General features: G+C 35.1%; 1 protein-coding gene across 6 annotated transcripts in view; it reads left to right on the top strand.

The window, feature by feature from the left end:
- Positions 1-23,961, top strand: part of LOC116734201 (dystrobrevin beta-like) — a 35,370-nt gene that overhangs the window by 7,181 nt on the left and 4,228 nt on the right. For 3 of the 6 annotated variants that reach the window (XM_032585431.1, XM_032585436.1, XM_032585432.1), the window contains exons 2-20: positions 705-765; positions 6,147-6,214; positions 6,339-6,419; positions 6,534-6,747; positions 6,996-7,081; positions 8,209-8,363; positions 8,492-8,591; positions 9,488-9,654; positions 10,499-10,623; positions 12,077-12,148; positions 12,994-13,071; positions 15,020-15,107; positions 15,201-15,280; positions 18,599-18,712; positions 20,173-20,269; positions 20,498-20,518; positions 21,512-21,665; positions 21,864-21,953; positions 22,075-22,122. In XM_032585431.1, coding sequence (XP_032441322.1) covers positions 6,148-6,214; positions 6,339-6,419; positions 6,534-6,747; positions 6,996-7,081; positions 8,209-8,363; positions 8,492-8,591; positions 9,488-9,654; positions 10,499-10,623; positions 12,077-12,148; positions 12,994-13,071; positions 15,020-15,107; positions 15,201-15,280; positions 18,599-18,712; positions 20,173-20,269; positions 20,498-20,518; positions 21,512-21,665; positions 21,864-21,953; positions 22,075-22,122 — 1,837 coding nt within the window. In that variant the 5' untranslated portion in view covers positions 705-765; position 6,147. Of the gene's footprint in view, positions 1-704; positions 766-1,439; positions 1,583-6,146; positions 6,215-6,338; positions 6,420-6,533; positions 6,748-6,995; positions 7,082-8,208; positions 8,364-8,491; positions 8,592-9,487; positions 9,655-10,498; positions 10,624-12,076; positions 12,149-12,993; positions 13,072-15,019; positions 15,108-15,200; positions 15,281-18,598; positions 18,713-20,172; positions 20,270-20,497; positions 20,519-21,511; positions 21,666-21,863; positions 21,954-22,074; positions 22,123-23,961 lie in introns of all 6 variants that reach the window. The other 3 variants (XM_032585434.1, XM_032585435.1, XM_032585437.1) reach the window with 2 other exon arrangements.

Genomic DNA, 23,961 nt, shown 5'->3' on the forward strand with positions numbered 1-23,961 from the left:
GCAAACAATTTTTTATAAATTTTTGTTTGTTAAAACTTGAAATCCCCCTTGTGGCCTGATAGAAGATGTATTGGAGTTACCATAGGCTAACTTTTCATAGGTACCCTATGGTAGTTAGCCAGCTCCCATAGGATAGCTAGCTTGCTTTACCCTTGCTAACTACCTAGCAAGTATAAAGCTAGCTAGCTATTGGCTCACTTCTATTGCCAACCCATGAGATATATTTATTTGTGATTATCTTTTGTACATTTGTTGCAATGCAAGTCTTAAATTTCATTCATAATGGTCTTAAAAAGTTTTAAATTTGAGTTAATAGAACCTGCAGAAACCCTGCTGTAAATAATCCCACATTTACTGTGACTCCAGAGAAATAAAAAGTCTTTTCAGAGTGTATTTGGAGTAAATTCTGTTCCAACATGAGGATTCAATCAAATTTTATTACCAACCACAAAAGAAATTCTAACATTTTTTTGGGTCAGTGTTGGGGAGATGAATTTTAGAAAGTCAGCAGAGATTAAATGTCCAAAATGTTAATACCCCCTTAAAGTATTCTTTTTAACTCCAAGTGATGATGATGAGGAGGTTCTGCTCTAACAATCTGAAGTGTATTTCCTGTCAGCTGTGTTTGTCTGTGTCCCCGAATGACCTTTGACATTACTATCCACATGCTAAGAAGACATTTTTCTTCCCTCTGTGTCTACTAGACGTCCTGCATTGAAGACCCCCCTCTCCCTCTGGTCCTGTTTGACCTCCTGACACTGAGAGGTATGACCACACGCACAAATTTAGTGCAAAATTTAACCAATGTTGAACTGTTCTCGTGTTTTTAAAATCAGCAAATGTCGGCCATGTTAAAACACCGCTGTGCAATGCAGGTGTGAGTCACCGTCTACACAAGCTCTGAAAGGCAACACATGCAGTCTGCAGAGAGGGTTCATACAGGTCCTTGAAATCCTTGGAAATGTACTTGTATTAAATGCTTTCAAGGTTTGGAAAGTGCTTGATTTCTGTATAAATTCTTTGAAAGTTTTTAATATTCAAACTGCATAGTTTAGTGATAAAGTTAAATCGAGCATCTAATTAAAATCTTAAATTTGGAAAACATTTGAAACCAGATATTTTCATACTCTTATTCTTTTTCTTTCTGATGTTATATCAGACAAAATTTTCTTATTTTAGGTTAGTTAGAATTTCAAAAATTATTTCTATTTGCTAAATGCCAGAAAATGTGGTAAGAAAATTGCAGCTCTTTATGTCTGGTGAAGATCTGTTTGAGATTCGCCAAGGATCCGATTCCAGTATTGATTGGAAAAATGGTCGCCAAGCCGTTTCCATTCCTCTGATGTAGTTGTGAGAGAGTAATTGTATCTTCAGTGATTTAAAGCTTCACAGCTAAAACAGGAAACTGATCTCACAGACCAAATGTTCTCCCATGTCAGCTTTACTCACCCTCAGACAGACATGGACAGGCAGACTGGGAGTAGTTATCACCAAGATGGAAATAACAACTTGCACATCGTGGGAGACCAGTGCGGTAACTGGTGAGCTGCTGGGAGAAGTCACTGCCCTATTTTTAACTCCAGTAAGAAAAGATTATGAATGAGATCATGAAGCATGTTTCTCATGTTCATTCACCTATTTAATTGACTTTTGGATTATGAAATGTTAGAAGATATTTGTAGCTTGAATTGAAAAATTGTATAGAAAACAACTAAAATATATTTTTAATGGATACTTAAGTTAAAATTTGAAAAGGACGACAATGTAACCTTCAAAAAGCAGCCATGTTCTTTGAGTCACATGTTTTATATTAGGGTGTCCAAACTAAATAAAAAGAAAACTAAAATCAAGCAATTAGTTGTATAATGTTTTAGTTTATTGTTTGTTTTTTATAAGGAAAGGATGTTATTCATCATAAATCCAAAACGTAAGAAGGATTAAAAGAAAGGCAACGAATTTATTCTCGGTTATAAGAACAAGATTTGGGTTTCTCTCTTTCAAAATGCTTTAGGAAATTAAATAAAAGCTTAGTCAGCTTTTCAGTAAAAGTCTCTGAATAGTTGAAAAATACATTGTTTTCTACTTGACTTATTTTACATTGTGAGAAAATTATGTTTATTTAAACATTTTCATATTTATATAAAAAGTCTCTATTTGCATTAACCACCTGAGCTGGACAGGATAAATTTGTATCATTCTTGAATTTGCACAAACTCAGTCTGAGGGCCACTAATGGCAAAAGTAAACTGTTTGTGTCCAGTATGTGTGGGATCTGCAAAGATGTTACCTGCACTGTTTTTAGGCATTTGATATTCTTTGTAATTGTTTAGTGAATTGTAAAGAATTTACATAATTCCTCACCGTGCTGAATAAACTTTAAAAACCAGATAGTAGGGCTGAAATGATTAATCGTGATTAATCAATTGTTGACATAATTGTCAACTAATTTAGTTATTGATTAATTGTTTACCAGAGTATACACACTTAAAAAAGGCTATTTGCAGCAAGAACAACATGTTCAGAGGAGTAATTGACCCAAAACTGTACAGAAATATACAACTAGCATCTAAGATCAAATAAAAAATAAAAACTTTGCGCATATATTCTGTACAAAACTCAAGTGGCATAGTTTTTATTTTTGTTTAAATTCTGTTAAGCAAAACATATTCAACAGATTAGTATTCTATTGATCTTAAGTCAATCAGAAGAGGATGAGCTTTAAACATGTTGATGTTGGAATAATTTTTTTTTTTTGCTGCAGACGCATCTTTTGCTACAAATGACCAAACTGAAGGAATTGCTTGAATATTGCATTTAGGCAATAAATTATTTATTTTTTTATATAAAAAGGGAATAGAATTGTTTATTTGCATTTTGAAAAATCTAGACACTGCCTATTTTTTATGCAATTAATCATCAAAAATAATTGATTAATGAATAACTAAAATAATAATATGTGCAGCTCTGTTTTAGAAGATTAAATTCTACAATTTACAAGTAAATTTGAGTATTTTATCTGTTGTATTGCAACTGCTTTCTGATCAGAACAGCTTGTTCCAGCTGCTCAGAACTGGAGAAGCTGAAGGTTTCATTTTCCAAAATGCTTTCCAAAGCCACTGACTCCTCTTTGGCATCCCACATTCTACAAATGTGTTTCATATGTATCTGTTTTATTTCCACAGTGTAATTGAGCAGAGAAAAACAATGTTTGGTTCAACTTAGCTACATTTACTGTCTTGTCAGGAGACTTCACATAGTTATAATGTTACAGGGAGAAGCCTAACGGTTGTTGATGGCACAAAGCCACTGGTATTTAGTGGGAAACCTCACCAGAAACATGCTCAGACACAGCAGTTGTTTTCTTTCCAAAGTGTTTATGTTCCTTTCTGTTCAAAATTTCAACCATTAGAACTTATTTCTAATCTGTATGCATTGCAATGACACACCTAATGTCCCAAACAAAACCTTACCAAAACTGAATGATCTGCTACTTTTAGCTCTGTTGGCTAAACTAGCGCAACATGTGTTTGAAAATCCGGCTGATAATATCTTGTTTTGAGTGAAATTTTCTTATCCTTTCACATCCTGTCTGGCTTTAAGACAAATAGAAAAAGTTTCATGCAAAAAAAATACTTTTTTTTTTTAATGGCATATTTATAGGGCAAAAACAAAAATCTCTTTCTAAAACTCCATAAACGACCAGTTTTTAAGAATATCTGTACAGTAAGTTACTGTGAGTGTAAATACCTTCAGAGTAAGTTTTCTTTTGCTTTATTTTGTTTATTAATTGACAAAAACCTCTCTAATTCAACCTGTGCAAAAAACACCATCAACAGTCGCTCTTGTGATGCCATCTATAGCAATTAATCGGTTATTCTGCCAATTAATCAGTTTAAAAATGTTTAATAAATTCTGCAAATTTTTCATTTAACAACTTGAGCTTATTTTATAACATATTAGAAATACAGAAAAATACAAATAAATGATTCAAATCCTTTTGAATCATTTCAAAAGGATTTGAAATGATTCAGATATTAGCATTAATATTATTAAAATGTTTAATTAGAAAATAAACATTTTATTTTCTAAAATCCATAATAAAGCTTTCCTTTAGTGAACGCTTGATCACTTCGGCTTGACTGAACGTCAGTACAGTGTAGGATTGATTTGTTGATTACTTTTTGGATTAACCAATTAATAACTGGATATCGAAAGGTGCTTGATATGAGATTTTATTTTCAGAATTTGAACTGGCTGAAGTTAAAACTGTGCCACTTGAGGGTAAAACATATTTACAGACAAATGTTTTTTTATGTCTTAAATGCAAAATCTATCTGTATTTTTGAACAGTTTTGGCTTGTTTTTTCAGCAAATGACTTTTTAAAAAAGTCTATATATGCTTATTAGCGACTAATCGATTACTAAATTACTTGACTATTATTTCAATAATCAATTAATCGTGATTAATTGCTACAGTTTCAGCCATTTTATTACAATATGCGAATAGATAGCGTTGTTTAGATTTTTTAGAATTTGTAGTTATTGTTACTTCTAAAACCTCTTAGTTGTTGTTGATTCATTTTTAATGTTTGTAAGGCTATTTTTAAAAAACATTTTAATAATTTAAGTTAAAAAATGTGAATTTCTTCTGTTGGTGCAGAACTGTTGTCAGGGATTAATCTAGATCTTCATAAATTACTGTAGTAAATAAAACCTGGACCTTTTGTGAGCGTTTACTAATTTTGGAAATCTGTTATCATGTAGATTAGAGTTGCTTAGTTTGTCACTGTTTAAATGAATAAATGGCTTATTCTTGACTAAACTTGACAATATTTTTAGTAACTGTTAAAAAAGTGATTTGTAACTGTGAGGAAGGGAAACGAGGAGTCTTTATTTTGTGTGGATGAAGGACAAAGTCTCCTGGGAAGCCTTCAAATCCTCTCAGGAATGTGTGTGAATGAGCTGGGGGGTTGACTTGTCACCACATTGTACAAAGAATGCAGATATTTGTCTGCAACTGTGTCGTCTTAGTTACATGTTGAGCTTTTTCTTTCCTCAATTTAGCATTTTTTATCGTTTTCTCTCTGCTTTCCTCGTTTTTCCTTCTTCTATCAGAACAGCAAACTAGTTTTCTTCTTCTGTTCTTGTTAATGTGTTTATTTACTCAGCACTTTGCTTTTTTTAATTGTTTCTCTTAAAATGAAAAAAATATTTACAGTGAAAGTTTTTCTTGTATTCTTCTATTATTTTTATTTGTTTAAACGAATCCATCCTCTTCAGTTTAAGAAGAAAACTATGTTGATGCAATCCTCTAACCAGTCTGCCCCAGTTAGACTGGTTATACTGGGGTAGCGCTGCCTGTACCAGTGTTTCCACTCAGTCCGGAAAAGTTTATAAAGTTGCAGTTTATAAATATTTAATTAAAATAATTTGAAGGGCTGGATAAGAATCGGACATTTAGTGCATATCTCATCCATCCATTTATTTATTCATTCATGTATTTATCATTTCATCTGTGCTTTTATTCATCCACATATTTTTTCTTCTGTTTATTCTTTCATTCATGTAGGCATTTATTCATTTATTAACCTAAGCATTCATTCATTCATTCATTCATTCATTCATTCATCAATTTATTCACCGGTATATGCATATGTTAATATATTTATTCAATTCTTCATGTATTTATCATCTGTGCATTCATTCATTTATGGATTAATTAATTAATTCATTCATTCATTCATTCATTCATTCATCTATGGATTTATTCATTCACCTATGTATTCACTTTTTCATTCACTTATTCATTCATTTGTCTATGTATTTATTTAATCATTCATCTATTCATTCCTTCATGTATTTATCAATTCATCTATATATTCATTCATCTATGAATTCATTAATTCACCTATTATTAATTTATTCATTAATGCATTTATTCATTCTTTAGTTTATTCATTCACTCAACTGTTTCATTCATCAATCGATATGTTCGTTCATTCATTCAGACATATCCTTCACCCTTTACGAACTGATTTTAAACATCTTAGTGTAAAACTAAAGGAGTTTGGCCTTCAGATTCTCCTCTGATGTGTGGAAGGTGATTGTTTTCTTTACTTTTCTGAACTGTTTTCCTGTTTCTGCAGGATGGTGATGGCGGAAGGAGGGAGAGCTGCTCCTAGAACAGAGGGGAGGCAGATATTAGTGGAGCTCGGTGAGAATAATTATCTGTATTACTTCTATTTCTATCTGTATTATTTCTATTTCTCCTTTGAAGGATGTTACGAAATAATTTTTGCCAGATGAATTAAAGGTTTTTGTTTCTGACTTTTCCGCAGGGGAACAGAACTTTGATTCCATTTGTCTCTCTACATATCGCACCGCCTGCAAGCTCAGATTTATTCAGAAAAGATGCAACTGTGAGCATCATCATGGCTGACAAGCCCTCAGTTACATTTTAAGACTTTCTTACAATCTAACACGTTTTAGAAGAGGAGAGGAAGCTAACTGATGTTGTGTCTTCCTCCTTCCAGTGCATCTGATCGACATTTACAACGTGATCGAGGCGGTGCGGGACGCTGGGCTCAACGCCGTAGAGCTCAACGCCGGGATCTCCGTTACCAGACTGGAGAACCTGGTTTCCTCCCTGTTCAACCAGCTCAGCAAACGCCTTCCCACCACGCACATCATCAACCCGCAGGAGAGCACCATCCTCCTCGTCGAATTCATACTGGCCGCCGTTGACTGGTAACCTGTTCACATACAGCAGCGTATTACTGGTACAATATTTACCAGTAATATGCTCAAAAATTCATATTTCCCATCAGCCACTTGAATTTCAACATTTTTTGTTCTTCTTCAAAAATGAAACACCTGGAAATATCTGTGCCACGTTAGGCTCTTGTGTCCACATGTGGGATATTTTGCTGAAATATTCATTTATCTGCTGCACTAATTTGCGAACGCTAAGTGTAAATGTGTTTTCATCGTTCTAGTGATCCAGAAAGCCGTCTGACAGTTCTCTCTGTTAAAGCGATGCTCTCTATTCTTTGTGGAGGGAAACTGGTGGACAAACTGCGATGTGAGTAGAAATTATTGTTTACTTTCTGCCCAAAGGGTTCAAATAACACTTAAAAATATTTTTTAATATACATTTTTGATTCTGTGTGTGACAATTTTCAGACATAATCACCCCATAGTTTTACTAATAAACTCATTTTACAGTGGTGGCGGTTTGGAGAAACCTAAATACACAAAAGGCAAATGTCTTTGATACTTGACAGCTGCAGTTCTTTCTCTCACTGTGTTTTTTTTAAACATCCAAAGCCTTAGAAATGCAATTATTTTTCATCTGTCTTTGAATTCTTTTAAATTGACATGATTTATTTTTTATTAATTTATTTTTTTGCTTTGAGCTATCTTTTTTCTACTTTAAACTGACAGATGGGTTCTAATTAAGTTATTTTTTAAATAAATAAGTCTGCCAGTAATTAAACTTGGGTGTAGCGAGTTGTTAATCTCAGTTAATTCATGACTTAAGGAGGGGGTTAAATAATTCTTTCTGGTTTTGATGTTTATTAACTCAAATCAGTTTAATCTGGAAGGCTTAAACGTGACAAAAATGATAATGCATGACTGACAGACATACAGAAGAGCATTAGGACCACTGGAAAAAAAAGAAATCAGACCTTTAATGTCAGAATTCGGACATTTATTTTAGAATTTAAATTTAATCTCAGAATTTAAACTTTAGTCTCAGAAATTGGATTTTAATCTCAGAATTTAGATTTTTTTTTAATTGTGGCATTTTTTCTTAGAATTTGAGATTAATCTCAGAATTCTGACTTTTATTCTCAGAATTAGAACTTTAATCTCTGAATTCAAGCTTTAATCTCTGAATTCAAGCTTTAATCTCTGAAGTAGGACTTTAACCTCAGAATTCAGACTTTTTTCCTCTGAATTCAAACTGTAATCTATGAATTCGTACTGTAATCTTTGAATTTGAACTGTAATCTCAGAATTCAGACATTAATCTCTGAATTCTGACATTTTTTTCTACAATGTTGCGTTTGATCTTCTGTTGTCAAACTCATTCTCTTACTTTAATTCTTAGGAAACAGGTCATAATCAGTTTTTTCCAGTGCCCCTAGTCCTCCATACAGACATCTGTAATTTTCGTAATAATATTCATCATGTTTCTGTCTGTAGATGTGTTTTCTCAGGTTTCTGACTCCAAGGGAGTCATGGTTCTGTCCAAGTTTGACAGTTTTCTAAGAGAGGCTCTCAAGCTGCCCACTGCTCTGCATGAAGGACCGTCCTTCGGATACACACACACTGTGGCTCGCTCCTGTTTCCCACAGCAGGTACACACACTTCACTCATCTGGGTTTTGTTACTCAGAGATTAGTTGGAGTTCCTAACAAAGAAAACAGAAACATGGAACAATGTTTGGTCATAAAATGTCTCAGCAGTTTTTCTTTTTTTTTTGTAGAAACGGGTGATGCTCAACATGTTCCTGGACATCGTAGCTGAGCCCCCGGAGTGTCTGGTCTGGCTGCCGCTGATGCACCGCATGGCCAACGTGGAGCACGGTACACACACCCTACACACACTTACTCAAAATCCTAGGATTAAATTGCAGGAATATTCATAGGATAGATTTTTACAAAAACACTCAAATAACCATATTGGCCCAACTATGGAGAGCTGCTTCATTCAAGATTAAATTGATAATTACTACATCAAATAAATAATTGTGCCACTAAAATAAAAACTAAATATTGAAAACATATTTTTTTAATGGGGAGCTGACTTTGTCAATCAGTTTAAATTTTTTATATATCTTTATTTCAAAATGTATTCATTTCAGGATTTATTTGTCTTTATTTATAACTTCATGTATTTGAACTTAAATAAATGTCATAAAAAGAGCCGGAAATGATCAACAGAGTAACCCTACAATGTATTGATGTTAAGTTAAGCAGAAATGACTGAGCTTTTCTCATTTTAATGTTGGAAGTATTTATTTTTTTATGCAGATCCTTTGTTACAAATGATCAGGTGTATATGTTATTGTATTTTAGGCAATAAAACGCTTATTTTCTTATCTCAAATAGGAATTTAATTGTTTATTTGCATTTCTTAATGTATTTTTAATATTGTATACAAAAGAGTTAAGTGGAAAACCTGAATGTGCCAATTGTTCGATTAATCATCAAATTAATCACTAAATTAATTGATAATAGCCCAATTTTTTGTGTGTGTGACTAAATAGGAAAAAATGTCAACTTAGCAGTTTATTGAATTTAAGGCATTTTGAACAAAGCCTTTCTATTGCTTAATTGTTTTTTTTATCTGAAATATTGTGCATATTAATCTTTAGAAAAATATACAGAATTTCATTAATTATTTTAGTTTTTTATCATATTTATTTTGGTTATGTTTGCTATAATTCTAAAAATAAGTGTTTGTTTTGTTTGTTTTTCAGTCTATCATCCGGTTTCCTGCTCCTATTGCCGTAGCAACGGGATCACTGGCTTCCGTTACCGCTGCCTCCGTTGCCGCGGTTACCAGCTGTGCCAGAACTGCTTCTGGCGTGGAAATGCCAGCGGCTCTCACAGCAACCAGCACCAGATGAAGGAGCACTCCTCCTGGGTGAGTCCTGCTGCGATTTCTTACGTGTGACACCAGGGGGCGCTCTCTGGAGAAAAACAACGCAGATTATTTAATTTCACTTCTTAAAAAAAGGCCGATTCAACTTTGAAATATTAAATGGTTGAAAGCAGGTCATCACCGGATGTGTTTATTTCCACTTTTTGTTGTTTTTTCCAGTTTATCCTGGAGATCCAGCAGATTGGAGAGTAAAATAATTTCAGCAGAGAAATAATGAATTTAAAGACACAGAAATGGGAGTTAAATTATTCATAACAAAGTCCTGACACATCGCATTAATGCCTCGGTTTCAGGGATAAACGTCTCAGCAGAGCAGCTTCCTGCCTGCAAACACTTTCTGCTAGTTATCCTCAGCAGATTTATGTTTAGTTTTCAGCCTGAATGAGGTTTTAGTTTATTTTATTATTTTTACCTCCTCCGTGTTTTTATTCTTTTTCTGTTTGATGTTCATGAAATAATTTCTTGCCTTTCAAATTCAGAAAAGTCGTATTAGAAGTTTTAGTAATCTAGAAATGAATGGAATCTGATTTAAACTATCCAGTATATCCATCCATCCATCCATCCATCCATCCATCCATCCATCCATCCATCCATCCATCCATCCATCCATCCATCCATCCATCCATCCATCCATCCATCCATCCATCCATCCACAGAATAAATGTGTTTTTAACATAAATTAGAAAATGCATAGACGTCTTTATTTTTGTTATAGTTCTACTAAATATGATATATCTAGAAATTTTCTAACTGATTGTGATAATTTTCAAAGGAAAGATGGCGGTGACATGTACCAAACAGTTTTTTCTTTCCGTTTTTTTTGCAGAAATCTCCTGCGAAGAAGTTTGGTCGCGCCCTGAGTCGGACGCTGGGCTGCGTGTCGTCAAGGGAACCGCCCCATCCGATTTACCCCGAGGAGCCTGAGCGGACCCTTAACCTCACCAACATCGTGTACGACCTCACAGCAGCGCCACACATCTCTATCGTAGACGCTAAGCAACAAGTGTTAAAAACTGCATTTACGTTGTGTTGCACTTAAAAGTTAGGAGCAGATCGTCTCTGTTTTGCAACAGTTGGACGACTGAAAAAGTGCAGTTATGGTGAACTTACTGAACACTAGCGCTGAGACAATTAATCAGGTTGGATCGTGATGGATCGATTATTGAAAAAATTGTCAACTAATTTGGTAATCAATTAATCGTTAAGTGAAGTATGCAGACTCAAGAAAAGGCCATTTGCTGAAAGAATGACATAGACAGAGCAGTTATTAAGCTAAAACTGGAAAAACAAATTTATACAGTCTTCATTTAAGATGAAATTTAAAACAACTTTGTCGATATGTTCTACCCAAAAGTAAAGTAGCATCGTTTTAGCTTCATCTGATTCAAATTCTGTGACAAAAATGTTCTATTAATAATTTTTTCATATCCAATTATTAATTGGTTTCTCAAGAAAAGTCAACAGATCGCCCCTGCACTGCATTGCACTTCAGATGCATCCTTTGCTACAAATCATCAAACATTCACTAAGGGAAAGCCATGATACTGCATTTTAGGCAATAAAATATTTATTTAAATAAAAAGTGTAAAAGAAATCTGAAGAATTTGCCAATTTTTTATCCAATTAATTATCAAATTGATAAAGTTATTGTTACTTGCAGCCCTTGTGAGCACATTATCCTCTCTTAGCATAATTATATTGAGTGCAGTTGGGCTTTTTCAAAATATTATTCATGTTATTTAAAAAGGTGTTGAATTTCTACGAACATTTTTCATTTTAGCTACATTTGATGTTGCTACGTTTACTTTTTGCAGAAGCCAGTAAAGCAGAGGGGTGACATTAGAAAATATTGGAGGAGTTATTTTATTTAAGAACAAAATAATTTGCTTTCTGGTTAATTTGTAGACTCCTGAGAAACATAAAACATATTGATATGCTAATAGGACATTTAGATAGTACTGAGAATCGCAGACCCTCCTCTCTGAGCAAAATGCTCTGGTCGCTCCGCCCTCTTGGTGGATCTTTGCTGTTTGATTGTCCAAACGGCTGCAGACTGGGTCGTTACCGACCTGCAGGCGTTATACTCAGGGAGCCATATATGTGAGTATAATAATTTTTGTGAAGTCTTACTTTTTTTATTGGTTTCTGCACAGATAATTTCCAACTTTGTGTGCATTTCCTTCCCCTCTTCCTTTCAGTTTTCTCTCCCTCTGTCGATCTTTGGCCTGTCTGTGTTTGCTCAGACTATATAACGATTCGCTGTTGCATGAATGCACTCAAAACCACGTGACTTTCAGTGTGGGTATGAGGGGGTGAGAGAATGTGTGTGTTTTCTGATAGGGAGGTCTATGCTTTTAAACTGCTGATGTCGAGGCCTTTATGGTTGTGCATGTTTGTTACTCAGCCCCTCCAGACCGATTGGGAACACCAATGAGGCCATGTTGCTGTCTTCAGCCGTACCAGAGTCGTCCAAAAGGTAAAGAGTGACACAAGAGTAGAGAAATATTAACTTCACTGTTTACTTTCTGTTTGGCTGTCATGGTTAAAACAGTCAAGCTTATATAGAAAAAAAATCCTTCATAATTCCTTTCATGTAGCTGCTTTTATTCAGTAACTGTTTTTTGTCTGTACCTGATAATCAATTCTTAAAATTAAATAATATTGGACATGTTTTGAAACTGATCAGTCCCTCCAGGAGTTGATCTTTTTCACTGATCAAAATCACTGATTTGTCGAGCTAATTTAGAAATTTCTGCATAGTATTTTGTAATATTTACACATATGTATGATGGTAAATGGGACTTTTTGTTTGATAACGGATTATTACTTGACACCAAGTAAAGCAGAGGAACCAGTGAAGTAGAAGTAAGTAATACTGCCACCAGCAGGTGGGAGTTAGCATCACATAAACACAATGTCTGACCATTTTGGTGGAAAATTTGCGGTAAACTCGCAATTTAAGCATTATCGTAAAAAGATGTGGGGATCTGTTGATGTTCCATAAACATGGAAAAAACAATATTATTATATATATAATAATATATATATAATATTATTTAAGTACACAACTGTTACTTTAAAGGTTTTATTTATGCATTCTTCTGGAGTCTAAAGGGCCACATAAGTTGCTATGGCGGGCCAGAAAATATTAGAAATGTTCTTTTAAAGAAAGTATTTAGAAAAAGTTCTATTTAACATGACGTAATCCATCTAATCTCTTAATTTTAATCTGTCATTCTTAGAATAAGAAGATCAAATCACTTAAAACTGTAAATGAACCAACTGGAGGGATTGTGACCGTCTGTTTCTCTTTCCACCCAGCTTGGCAGCAGCTCAGAGGATGAACGAGGAACACGCTCTGATTGCAGCGTATGTCAATCGACTGCAGAGCGGCCCCTGGTGAGAGAAGCACAAACACACCAGCGAGGGTTGGGACAGGAGTTTACCAGTAATCAATAACTGAAGTAAACGTTAGTTGCAGCCCTATTTATGTGTAACTTTTCAGCAACATGTAGGAGCTTGTTTTAAGTCAGTATTATTATTAATATTGATTTAAAAAGTTCTAGTTACAGCAGCAGATCATTTCACTTTTAACAAGACATTTGTCCCATCTTATAAGTGAAATAATCTCAGTGGAACTGGTATTATTTGCTCTAGAAACTAGATGTTTTTGCAGTGTGCAAATGATTATTCAGTGATATACAGCGATGGGTGAATTTTTCAGAAAGAAAATTATGAGTAAAAATGAGAATAAAATAATTTATATCCAACCTCTTTTACACTTACACCTCTATATAGCAGTCTTTCTGAAACTGCGGTCCTCGGCCGCCCCCTGGTGGTCAGCAAGGTACTGCATGTAAACGACCGTTTGTTTGCCGTGACGTCAGCTCAAAGTGCGACGCTACAGCTAGCTTACCGAAGGATTGTGTTTAAAAATAATAATGGATAAATGGTTTAAAATCAGATCACCCAGAAGAAAAGCTGAAGATACCGGTGGAAAGAAAACAACGTCAGGATTACAGAGGAAGCTAAGTTATAGCTGCTGAGAGTTTTGATGAGTCATTCACCAACGATTCGATTCTTTTGAACGGTCTCCAGTCTCAGTTAACGAGAACTGTTCTTTGATTTTACGACTTTGCTGGCGTATTGTGCTCTGCTCACACGTCGACAGCAGAAGATTTGTTTCTGACGAAGCAACTAAAGTTGAGTTTTATTGTGCTTGTAAAGTTACAAATGGCCCTGACATGTCATTAATGCACACAATAATTGGTCGTATACAACAATTTCTTTTTTTATTTCCACGTGTTTAACTCAAAACGCCCCGAGTCGACTTGTTTATGGCATTGTTGTGGCCAGCCTCAATTACAAAACAGCACAACCTTTCTTAAGGTGAACAGAGGACAACAATAAGTGAGCTAACAGACTTCAGCTCAACCACTTGCCTTCAATAGCCATTGTCATGCAGGTTTTAGATGTTTAATGATTGCATCGATTCATTTCAGTCAGGTGTGAAACAGCAGGAAATCACCTTAGGAACAGCTGCTATAGATGATCAAAACAGGCTAATGAAGCCTCAATATGAACGTCTTCATTTAGGCTAAATTTGGAATCGACAAATGGGCCTGAAAATATTCAAATCAGTTTTCTGGGTTAAACAGGGACAATGATTAAGTGCCCAAAAGTGTCAGGAAGTACTTCACCTACTTCCAAAGGGCAGGAAGAGGGATCAAAATTCAGAAACACGTTTATTTACCAACCAAAAAATTATTATTTTAACAATCGATTATTCGATTGATTGTTCCAACGATTAATCAGTAAAAAGGACCATTCTGCAAATTTTTCCATTTAGCCACTTACATTTTTTAAATACAATATGTGAAATACATTAACAAATGCAAAACAACATTTAATAATTCAATTCCTCTTTTAAATAAGATAATGCATAAATAATATATTATCTGCATCTGCAGGTAAAAATAATTCTGCTCTTTCTGCTTGTCCTAGCATCAATACAGAAGGGCTAATCTGCTGACATATTTTTCATTAACCAGTTTTAGTGAAAGGCACTTAATAGGATAACATTATTTGTGCAGAATTTGAATAGAGTGACGTTAAAACTGTGACACTTGAGGAGTTCTAGGTGGAAAATATTTACAGAAAAAATGTGTACAATTTAGGCTGAACCGTTTCTCTGATTGTGTTGTTCTTTCATCAGTTAGCCTTTTTTTTAGTCTCCAGTTAACAGTTAATTAATTACTAAATTAGTTGACGATTATGTCAATAATCGGTTCATTGTGATTAATCAGATTAATTGTTTGAGCCTAAGCCAAATGTTTGTGTGTTTCAGTGGCGTCGACAGTCCAGGCAGGCAGGATGAGGAGCACAAACTTATCGCTCGCTACACGTCTCGACTGGCAGAGACAGAAAGCACAGGAGTGAGTGAGAAATAACCGAATAACTAAAGCGGATCAATATAAAGTTTTAGTTTCTTTTTTATTAATGAGGAAAGTGATGTGTGTGTGTTTCAGATGATTCCGACAAGGAGCATCAACTTTGATGTGAACAAACAGAAGAGGGAGCTCATCGCTCAACTGGAGTGCAAAAACAGGTACAGACGGCATTACAGTTAAACTTTTGTCCCATTACAACCACAAAAACATCTACATCTAGTTCTGGTGTTATGTTAAAGCATATATTGTAAAGTGGAATTAAAAAGTTTAAAATTATATTACAAATAAAAGCCTAAAGTCTGGAATGCATTCAGTTACAGCCAAAATTATAAACACCTCTGTGCATGTAAATAGATTTTTATTCAGCTAATAGAATAGAATACAGTGATCCCTCGTTTATCGCGGGGGTTACGTTCCGAAAATGACCCGCGATAAGTGAAATCCGCGAAATAGAAAACTTTTTTTTTTTTTTTTTTTTTTTTACAATTAGCAACTATTACATGTATACAAATACAGTGACTCACGTGTAGGCCGTTTCACTGCTCTTCAGACTGGGGCGCTGCATCCTGACTGCGCTCTGCAGTGTTCTCTTCTTCTGAAGCCCGCGGTGCAGGTGTGTTTGTTCGGGAGAAGAACATAGTGATAGGCAGCTGTTGTCGCTCTTTTTTCTTCTTTGCAAAAAGATCCTTGTAGACCGACATGCCACCATCGATTATGTTGGAGAACTGTAATGAACGGCTCATCAAAGGGTCCCATTCCTCAGCTACTCGCTTAAGTTCAGTGGCCATTCGCACCATGGTTGCTAAGCGACCAAGCGTTAGTCCTTCCTCCTCATCTCTCGTGTCCTCTTCTCCCTCTTCTCTTTCATCGTCGCTTTGTGGCTTTGTCATTTCTGCCAGCTCTGCATCGGTCAGCGGCTGTGCGTCTCCATCAATCAGGGCGTTTATGTCATCCGGACTCATGTCATTAAAGCCGTCTCCTCCAATCTGTTTAGCCAGATTCACAGCTGTTTCTACGGCAGATTGGTGGACCTCGTCAAGCGAGCCTCCGGTTGCGTTTTGCACTGCCTCTAGCCATAGTTTTTTCCAGCAGGCCTTCAGAGTTTCCGTTTTCATTTCCTGAATGGCCCTCTGAATGTTTTGGAGACACAATGCGATGGTGTATCCACGCCAGTAGTCCTTCAGTGAGAAATCTTGATCCGAGTCCATAGCGTCAACAAGATGTTGCAGGGTGTTGCGCGTATAGAGAGCCTTGAAAGCACGGATGACTCCTTGGTCCATGGGCTGAATCAGGGATGTAGTGTTTGGCGGCAGAAATTCGATTTGCACACCATCATATGCCAAATCATTACCGTGACCTCCGGCGTTGTCAAGGAGCAGAAGCACTTTAAAGTCCAGTCCCTTTCCTCTCAAATAACACTTGACCTCCGGGATGAAACAGTTTTTGAACCAATCCAGATTGAGCGCTTTTGTCATCCAAGCCTTTGCATTGTACATCCAGTAAACAGGCAAATCATCCTTATTTTTGTTTTTCAGCGCCCTGGGATTTTTAGACCTGTAAATCAGCCCCGGTTTAATCATGAAACCTGCGGCATTTCCGCACATAGCCAGGGTCAAACGGTCTTTGTGAACTTTAAATCCTGGGGCTTTGGCTTCTTCCTGCATGATGAAGGTGCGGGAGGGCATTCGTTTCCAAAATAAGGCAGTCTCATCCATGTTAAAAACTTGTTCGGGCTTATATCCCCCCTCCTCAATGATCGCCTTGAATTTATTGTTCACGAAGGCTTCTGCCTCAGCGGTATCCGCAGACGCCATCTCACCGTGCAGACAAACATTTTTAAGTCCAAAGCGTTTCTTAAACTTTTCAAACCAGCCCTTGCTTGCATTAAATGCGCTTGGCACTTTGTCAGCAGCACTTGCTGAGGGCCCGGCATCCTCTCCCTCTTCCCCGTCACTGACAGCAAAGTTTTCATACAGCATTCTCGCTTTTGTGCAGATAACGTTTGTATCCAGGGTTATGTTTTTTTTCCTGCAGTCATTAATCCACAGAGCTAATGCCGTCTCCATCCGTACCATGGTCTTGTTGCGGACAGTTACAACCCTTTTTGCATTCGTATTAAAATTGACTGCTGCTGTCGTCCTTATGTTTTTTTCATCCTTCTTTATGTAACGAACGGAAGATTCATTGATTCCGTAATGGCGAGCAACGGCTGCATAGCTTTTACCTTCCCTTAGCATGTCCAGAAGTTTAACTTTATCTGAGATAGGTAGCATCTTCCGCCGTTTGGTCCCATCCGCAGGTGCTTTTGTCGGTCCAGGCCGTTTCGTCGACATTATGGGTTTAGGAGATGTTCGAAATTACAAGATAATTTTAACTTTGCCAAGCTGTTTTACGTACGTACACAACTGCACGAGACGACAAAATGATAGCACAATTCGTAGCATGTTTTGATACAAGAAGCGGGAGTGAGTTTTTAGCGAATCAGAATGCAGAGCACAATGCAAAAAAAAAAAAAAAAAAAAAATGCATTATGAAAATCCGCGAAATAGCGAATCCGCGATAAGTGAACCGCGAAGTGGCGAGGGATCACTGTATACTTTATTCATCCCCAGGCGGAAATTTATTAGCTGACAAGCTAATTCATAAAAAAAACAAGAAAAAAACCCCCAAATATAACCATAAGAGATTAAATTTATAAAATATACATATACCTAAGAGTGATTTAAGTAATTCAATATGACCGAATATAAATAAATAAAGTAAAATAACAAGATTGCACATGCAAAGATGTTATGAAATGAGTGCAGAAAAAATTAGATTAAGTTTCTCAGAGTTAAAAAGTTTGTTTCTGATGTAAAATGGATTATCACTTTGAGAAAATATAATTTAATTTCATGTGTACTGAGATATTTTCACTAGAAACTTTAAAAATCTGTTTTTGCAGTGCGCAGATACTCTTTCACATTTTATTGCATCCAGTCAGAAGAAACATGTTGATAAACGTAAAGAATTACTTTCAATCTGCCAGTTTTTGAGAAAAATAAAGCAACATTGTTTTGGTCTGAAAAGTATTATCTACCTATTATTACACTGCAAAAACACAAAATCTTACCAAATATTTTTGATCTAGTTTGTAGTGTAAATGTCTTTGCACACTTGAAATTAAACAAAACTAACTTACAAGTAACTTTTCATCAAGATCTAGAAGCTTGATTTAAGTAAATGATTTCATAATATTGAGGACAATGTACAAGCCATTTTTTCTATATTATAAAAGTAAGATTTTGTGATTTGCAGTGTATCATTCCCTCAAATGGGGATTTTTAATGTCTGGTCTGAAAAGTAAGCTCCCATACTTACAGAGTGTTTTAGTTTCTTAACGTTTTAAGTGGAATCTGTAAAAGTGGAGGAAACTGTGGAGGTGTGTGTTTGTGAAGCTGCCCGGTGCTGACCAGCGTGGTTTTCTCTTTTCCCAGAGAGATCTTGGCAGAAATCAAACGTCTCCGTGCCGAGCATGACGCAGCGTGTCAGCCGAGCCCAGAGCGGTGCAGCACCAACCCGGCTCTCCTCGCCGAGCTGCGGCAGCTCCGGTAACAAAAACGCACAAGCTTTTATTCATAAAACATTTGTTTTTTTTATTTTATCTGAACGTTTGGCTGAGATGTTTCCAAATCACCAAATTACAATTTTAATTTTGAGAATGACTTTTTTGATCAGATTTGGCAAATGTTTTGTTTATTTTTGTAGCCCAGAGGGAGAGTAGGTTGGGGCAGATGGCAAGGGCAGATGGTGGATTTTCCTAAAAAAGCACAAACAAAAAAACATGTTTCTACTTTTTGGTTAAAAAATAAATTAAGAAAGAAAAAATGCTGCTTGGTGGGTATTATTTTGGTAAATAAATTATAGTTAGCATCAGATAGAGGTACTTTAGCTTTTAAAATTAGCTTTTTTTTAAAATAAGTTTTTAAATTAGTAGTTTTTGCTAAAATGTGCTGTAAAGCTGCCACTAGGAGGCGCCAAATCCAAGTTTTAGTTTTTTTAAGTTGATATAAATTTTTTAAAGTTAGGATTGATACAATTGCATTATTTATATGTTATTTATAATTTTGTCCATTTTACTGTTCATTCTTTCACCAGGTTTTTAAAATACACTGAATACACTTTTTACTTTTCTACTTTTTGACTCAGATTAACGCTGCAGCTAATGATTATTTTAGTAATCGAATATTCTATTGATTATTCTGAAGAAAGGCTGATTTTTCATTTAAACCCCTATGTTTTTTAGGGGTTTAAATGAAAATATTGTATTTGTAATACAATATTACAAATACATTAAAATATGTAAATAAACATAAGAAACACATTTTATTGCCTAAAATGCAATAACATACCATTCTTTTAGAGAATTTGAACAGATGGAGCTAAAACTATGCGACTCGAGGAGTTTTGGGTAAAACCTATTTACAGACAAAGATGGGGTTTTTTTTTATCTTTAATGCAAAATTTATATATTTTTGTACCGTTGTGGCTTAATTACAGCATCAAATATGATTTTATTTTCAGCAAATGGCTTGTATACTCCAGTAAATGATTAATCAATTGCCTAAATTTGTTGTTGAATATTTCATTAACAGATTAATTGTTAAACCTGTTGCTCAGATTCTTGTTTTATTTTCTTTATTCATTCATTTACTCTTATTACTATAGGATTAAAAGCTAAGAAAGTTTTAAAAATGTGATTCTGCTGCTTAATTGTGGAAAAGTCTCTGCTTTGGCCTCCTAATTTTATTTTATTTTTTCGTGAAATACAGACAAATTTCATCTTCCAAAAGGTGTTTTTTAAAAAAAAAATTTATTCTTGTGACTTTTCTTGGTTTGCATCCATTAATTGATTTCATTAGACACTGAATTCTCATGTTGTAAGAATATTATGTTGAAAGGTGCAGCTTGTTTACTGTCTGTGTTTGGGTTTTTCCGGCCCTCAGTGACTCTTTGTGCTGGGATTATTTACTCCTGTGACAGTAATGAGCTGTTGCTTTGTGTGTCCCAGACAGAGGAAAGACGAACTGGAGCAGAGGATGTCGTCTCTGCAAGAGAGCAGGAGGGAGCTGATGGTGCAGCTGGAGGGGCTGATGAAGCTGCTCAAGGTGACACACAGTCTAAATAAAGACCTCATGATGCCTCCGCCATGTTGTAGAGGACAAAGTTTCCCTACTTCCTCGTAGTTCCTCATTCCTCCTTGGTGTAACACATTCCTAGCTTCTTTTTCCTCCTTTATAATTTCACTTTTTTGAGCTCTTGATTGTCTGACCTTTTCTTTTTCCGTCCCTTTTTCCTTCTATCTGTTTCTGGCGGCCATTGTTGTGGCCCTGTAGGATGAGGAACAGCGACAGGCAGTAAGTTTATGCCCTTTTGTGTGACAAACACTGAAGTAAAACTGGGATTCGCATCAGATAAATTCAAATAAGCTGTCTTTTTTGAGAAATACAGCTGCATCCCATCTTGGGTTGAAATGATTAATCATGATTAATCGATTATTAAAATAATCTTCAAACTAATTTTGTAATTGATTAATCATTAACTGGAGTTTACAGACTCGAAAAATGCAATTATCAAGCTAAAATTGTACAAAAAATACATACATACTGCATTTAAGATAAAAAAAACCTTTGGTCTTTCTTTGTGAAAAAGATCCATTAAACATATTTTCCTACGCAATTATTTTTGAAAAAAATATTTAGTTACTAATCGCTTATTTGAAAAGAAAAGCTGCTGGATTAGTTGCTCATTGCTTTTTTTGAAAAAATAAAAATTAACGTCTTTAGATTTATTGCTATTTGCTTTTTTGAAAAACCTAAAGTCACTAGATTTGTGTCTATTTAAAAAAAATATAAATAACAAATGTTGCTAGAGTTGTTACTAGTTTCTTATTGGAAAAAAAGCAGGTTTGTTGCTAGTGACTTTTAAAAAAAATGTTGCTCGATTTGTGTCTAGTTATTTTTTTTAATAATAAAAGAAAAGTTGTTAGATTTGTTGCCAGTTATTTTTTTGAGAAGAAAAAAAAGATGCCTTTATCCGGTGAAAATAGTTCAAATAGTTAGGATGTATTTTTTTCTTTCTTACCTTCTTATGGAAAGTTTCTGTTTATATCTGAAAAGAGATGGAAAGCCCATGTTTGGCCTCTTTTGCTTTTGCACAGGTTTGTGAAGCATTTTTGTTCTGTAGAAAAATACATAAAACTTCAGATGTCTCACAAACAAGATATTAAGATACATGAAAAAAAACTTATGAAAACCTGATATCATGATCATCCTCCATGTCCCTTATGGAGCTCCGTAGTTTTAAATGCAAAGTGTTGAGTGTTTTTTTGGATTGTTGATGTTTCGCAGGCGCAGGCGGCCGGTTCTTCTCACGCCTCGCCGTCTCGACCCAGCCCGTCCGCCATCCGCCCGGTCGGCGCTCCGTCTCCTCACGCTCACATGTACCTCCCTCAAGACTCCCTCGCCGGGGTCGGAGGTGACGTACAGGAGGCCTTTGCTCAAGGTGAGACTGGACTTTTTTACCAGAAAGTGAAATAAACTCCAAGAATTGTGCTTTACAACACGGTTTTTTTCTTTTTGTAAATAATAATATTAAGGAATTATTCATGTATCTATATCTTGCTGAAAAGTTACTTTTAAGTTAATTTTGTCTTATTTCCAGTGTGTGTATTTAGATGAATGAACATTTTGATGCTTTTAGGGCCGAGGAGGAACCTGAGGAACGACCTGCTGGTCGCCGCCGACTCCATCACCAACACCGTGTCGTCGCTGGTCAGAGAGCTGCACTCTGGTCCGTTACTCCGTTTATTCTGACTAAAACAACTGAACATTTAGTTTAGTTTTACACCAGTATGTCATAAAACCTTTTTCAGTTTCTCAGGTTTAACATCTGAACATTTTTCTCCAAACAGATGAAGGCCGAGAGGAAGAGGAGCGGTTGCTGAATGGGAAAGACAGAGGTAAGTTAATTATTTTAGTTATTTTTGTGTTTTCTTCTAAGGAAGACTGGAAAAAATATATATATTCGTACAGTATATATATTTTTATCTTTTTCTTAATTTTTTTCCTTCTTTAGTTCTTTTTCTTTTGCTACTATTTTCTTTTCTTGTGTTCTTTTTGTCTTCTGTTTTTCTTCCTTTTCTCTTTCTCTTTTGCTTTCTTTCTTCCCTTTTCCTTGTTTCTTCTTTATTTGTTTTGTTCTTTCCTTCCTTCTTTCTTTTCATTCTTTGACTTTTTTGTTTTTTTCCTTTTTATTCTTTTTCCTTTAATTTCTTGTTTTCTCTTTTTCTCTTCTTTTCATTCATCCATTCTTTTTCACCTTCCTACCTGAGTAGTTTAATTATATAGAAATTTAAGTGGTTCATTCTAAAAAGCTGTTATTTTTAGGTTTTTATAGCATCCAATCTGTCAGGAATCTTTTCGTATTTTATTTTTAGTAATTATTAGTTACTTTGGGGGGATTTTGAGTTCAGTAGCTCGTTGCAGAACTCCACTTTTATTATCCACCTCATTAAAAACACCTGTCTGGACGGGAACGACTTTGACATGATTATTCTCCAGACGCTCCAACAAGCTGAAGTCAACGGTTGCTTGTAAAAAATGATCAGGTTTATGTTTCTGAATCTAGCTGAAAGGAGGTAAATAGTTAATCTTGCAATGGGGGTAGACCAGTGAGACTTGAAGATCAAATTTCTCCGGCTCTGTTTTGCATATTTAAAACTGGTTTGTCTGCAGCTTCTCTGTGTGTAATGAGCTTCGTTAACATGCCTTCTCATTAGCCGACCCCCTGCAGAGAAGTGCCAGATCCGCTTCCTCGTCTGCTCTCTCGCCGTTCATCATGATGCTAACCTTTAGTTAGCGACCACAACCTGACTGCATGCTACAGGCATGCCTCAAACTGTTTTCATCCATTATTTTAGGACAAAAAAGATTAAAAAATAAATTAAAAAAACGATCCAAAACAACCAGAATAGCTGCTTCCTAAACACAATGACTGCAGAATTATTTTAATTCAGCCACATTGGAGGGTTTCCACATGTTCAACACTCTTCAGTTTGTAACGTAAACAGCCGAAGGAGAAGAAAGTCCGAAAATTATGAGGAAAAAAAGAAATTAAAACTTTATCCAGATATGATGTGACCAACTGAGTCGGTGATTCAAAAGATTTCCATATTTGTAAAGCCGATACCGGAGAATAACTTCATAAAATGCTCAATGTTGTACATTTTATTTAGTTTTTCTTAGAGAAATTCTCATAAAATCACTTAATTCCTTCTCTTAAAATTACGACTTTATTCTAATTTTATAAAAACTTTATTCTCATATCAACTTTATTATTGCACAATTTTATTCTCATATTATTTTGACTATTTTGCTAAAAAAAATTTATTTTTGTAATGTGACTTTATTCTCAGATTTTTCTTGACTTCATTCTTGTACAATTTTATTCTCATTAGTTTTTACATATTATGACTATTCTTGCATTTTTACAATTTTATTATAATCTTATTATAACTTTATCCTCGTAATATTATGACTTTATTATTGTATCAACTTTATTCTCATAATATTTCAACTTTATTTTTGTAATATTTTGACTTTATTCTGACATTATTACAACTTTTTTTATTTATTTTTTCCTTACTCTGATATTATGCCTTTAACCTCATATAATTTAAACTTTATTCTTGTACCACTTTATTCTCGTATTAGTTAAACTTTATTATTTAAAAGTTTTTCTTCTTAGTCTTTCTGTAATTCGCTGTCGATTTGGACACATCTCTTGGGGGCAAAATACG

The sequence above is a fragment of the Xiphophorus hellerii genome, chromosome 15 (assembly GCF_003331165.1).
Source record: "Xiphophorus hellerii strain 12219 chromosome 15, Xiphophorus_hellerii-4.1, whole genome shotgun sequence".
In the NCBI taxonomy this organism is placed as follows: Eukaryota; Metazoa; Chordata; class Actinopteri; order Cyprinodontiformes; family Poeciliidae; genus Xiphophorus; species Xiphophorus hellerii.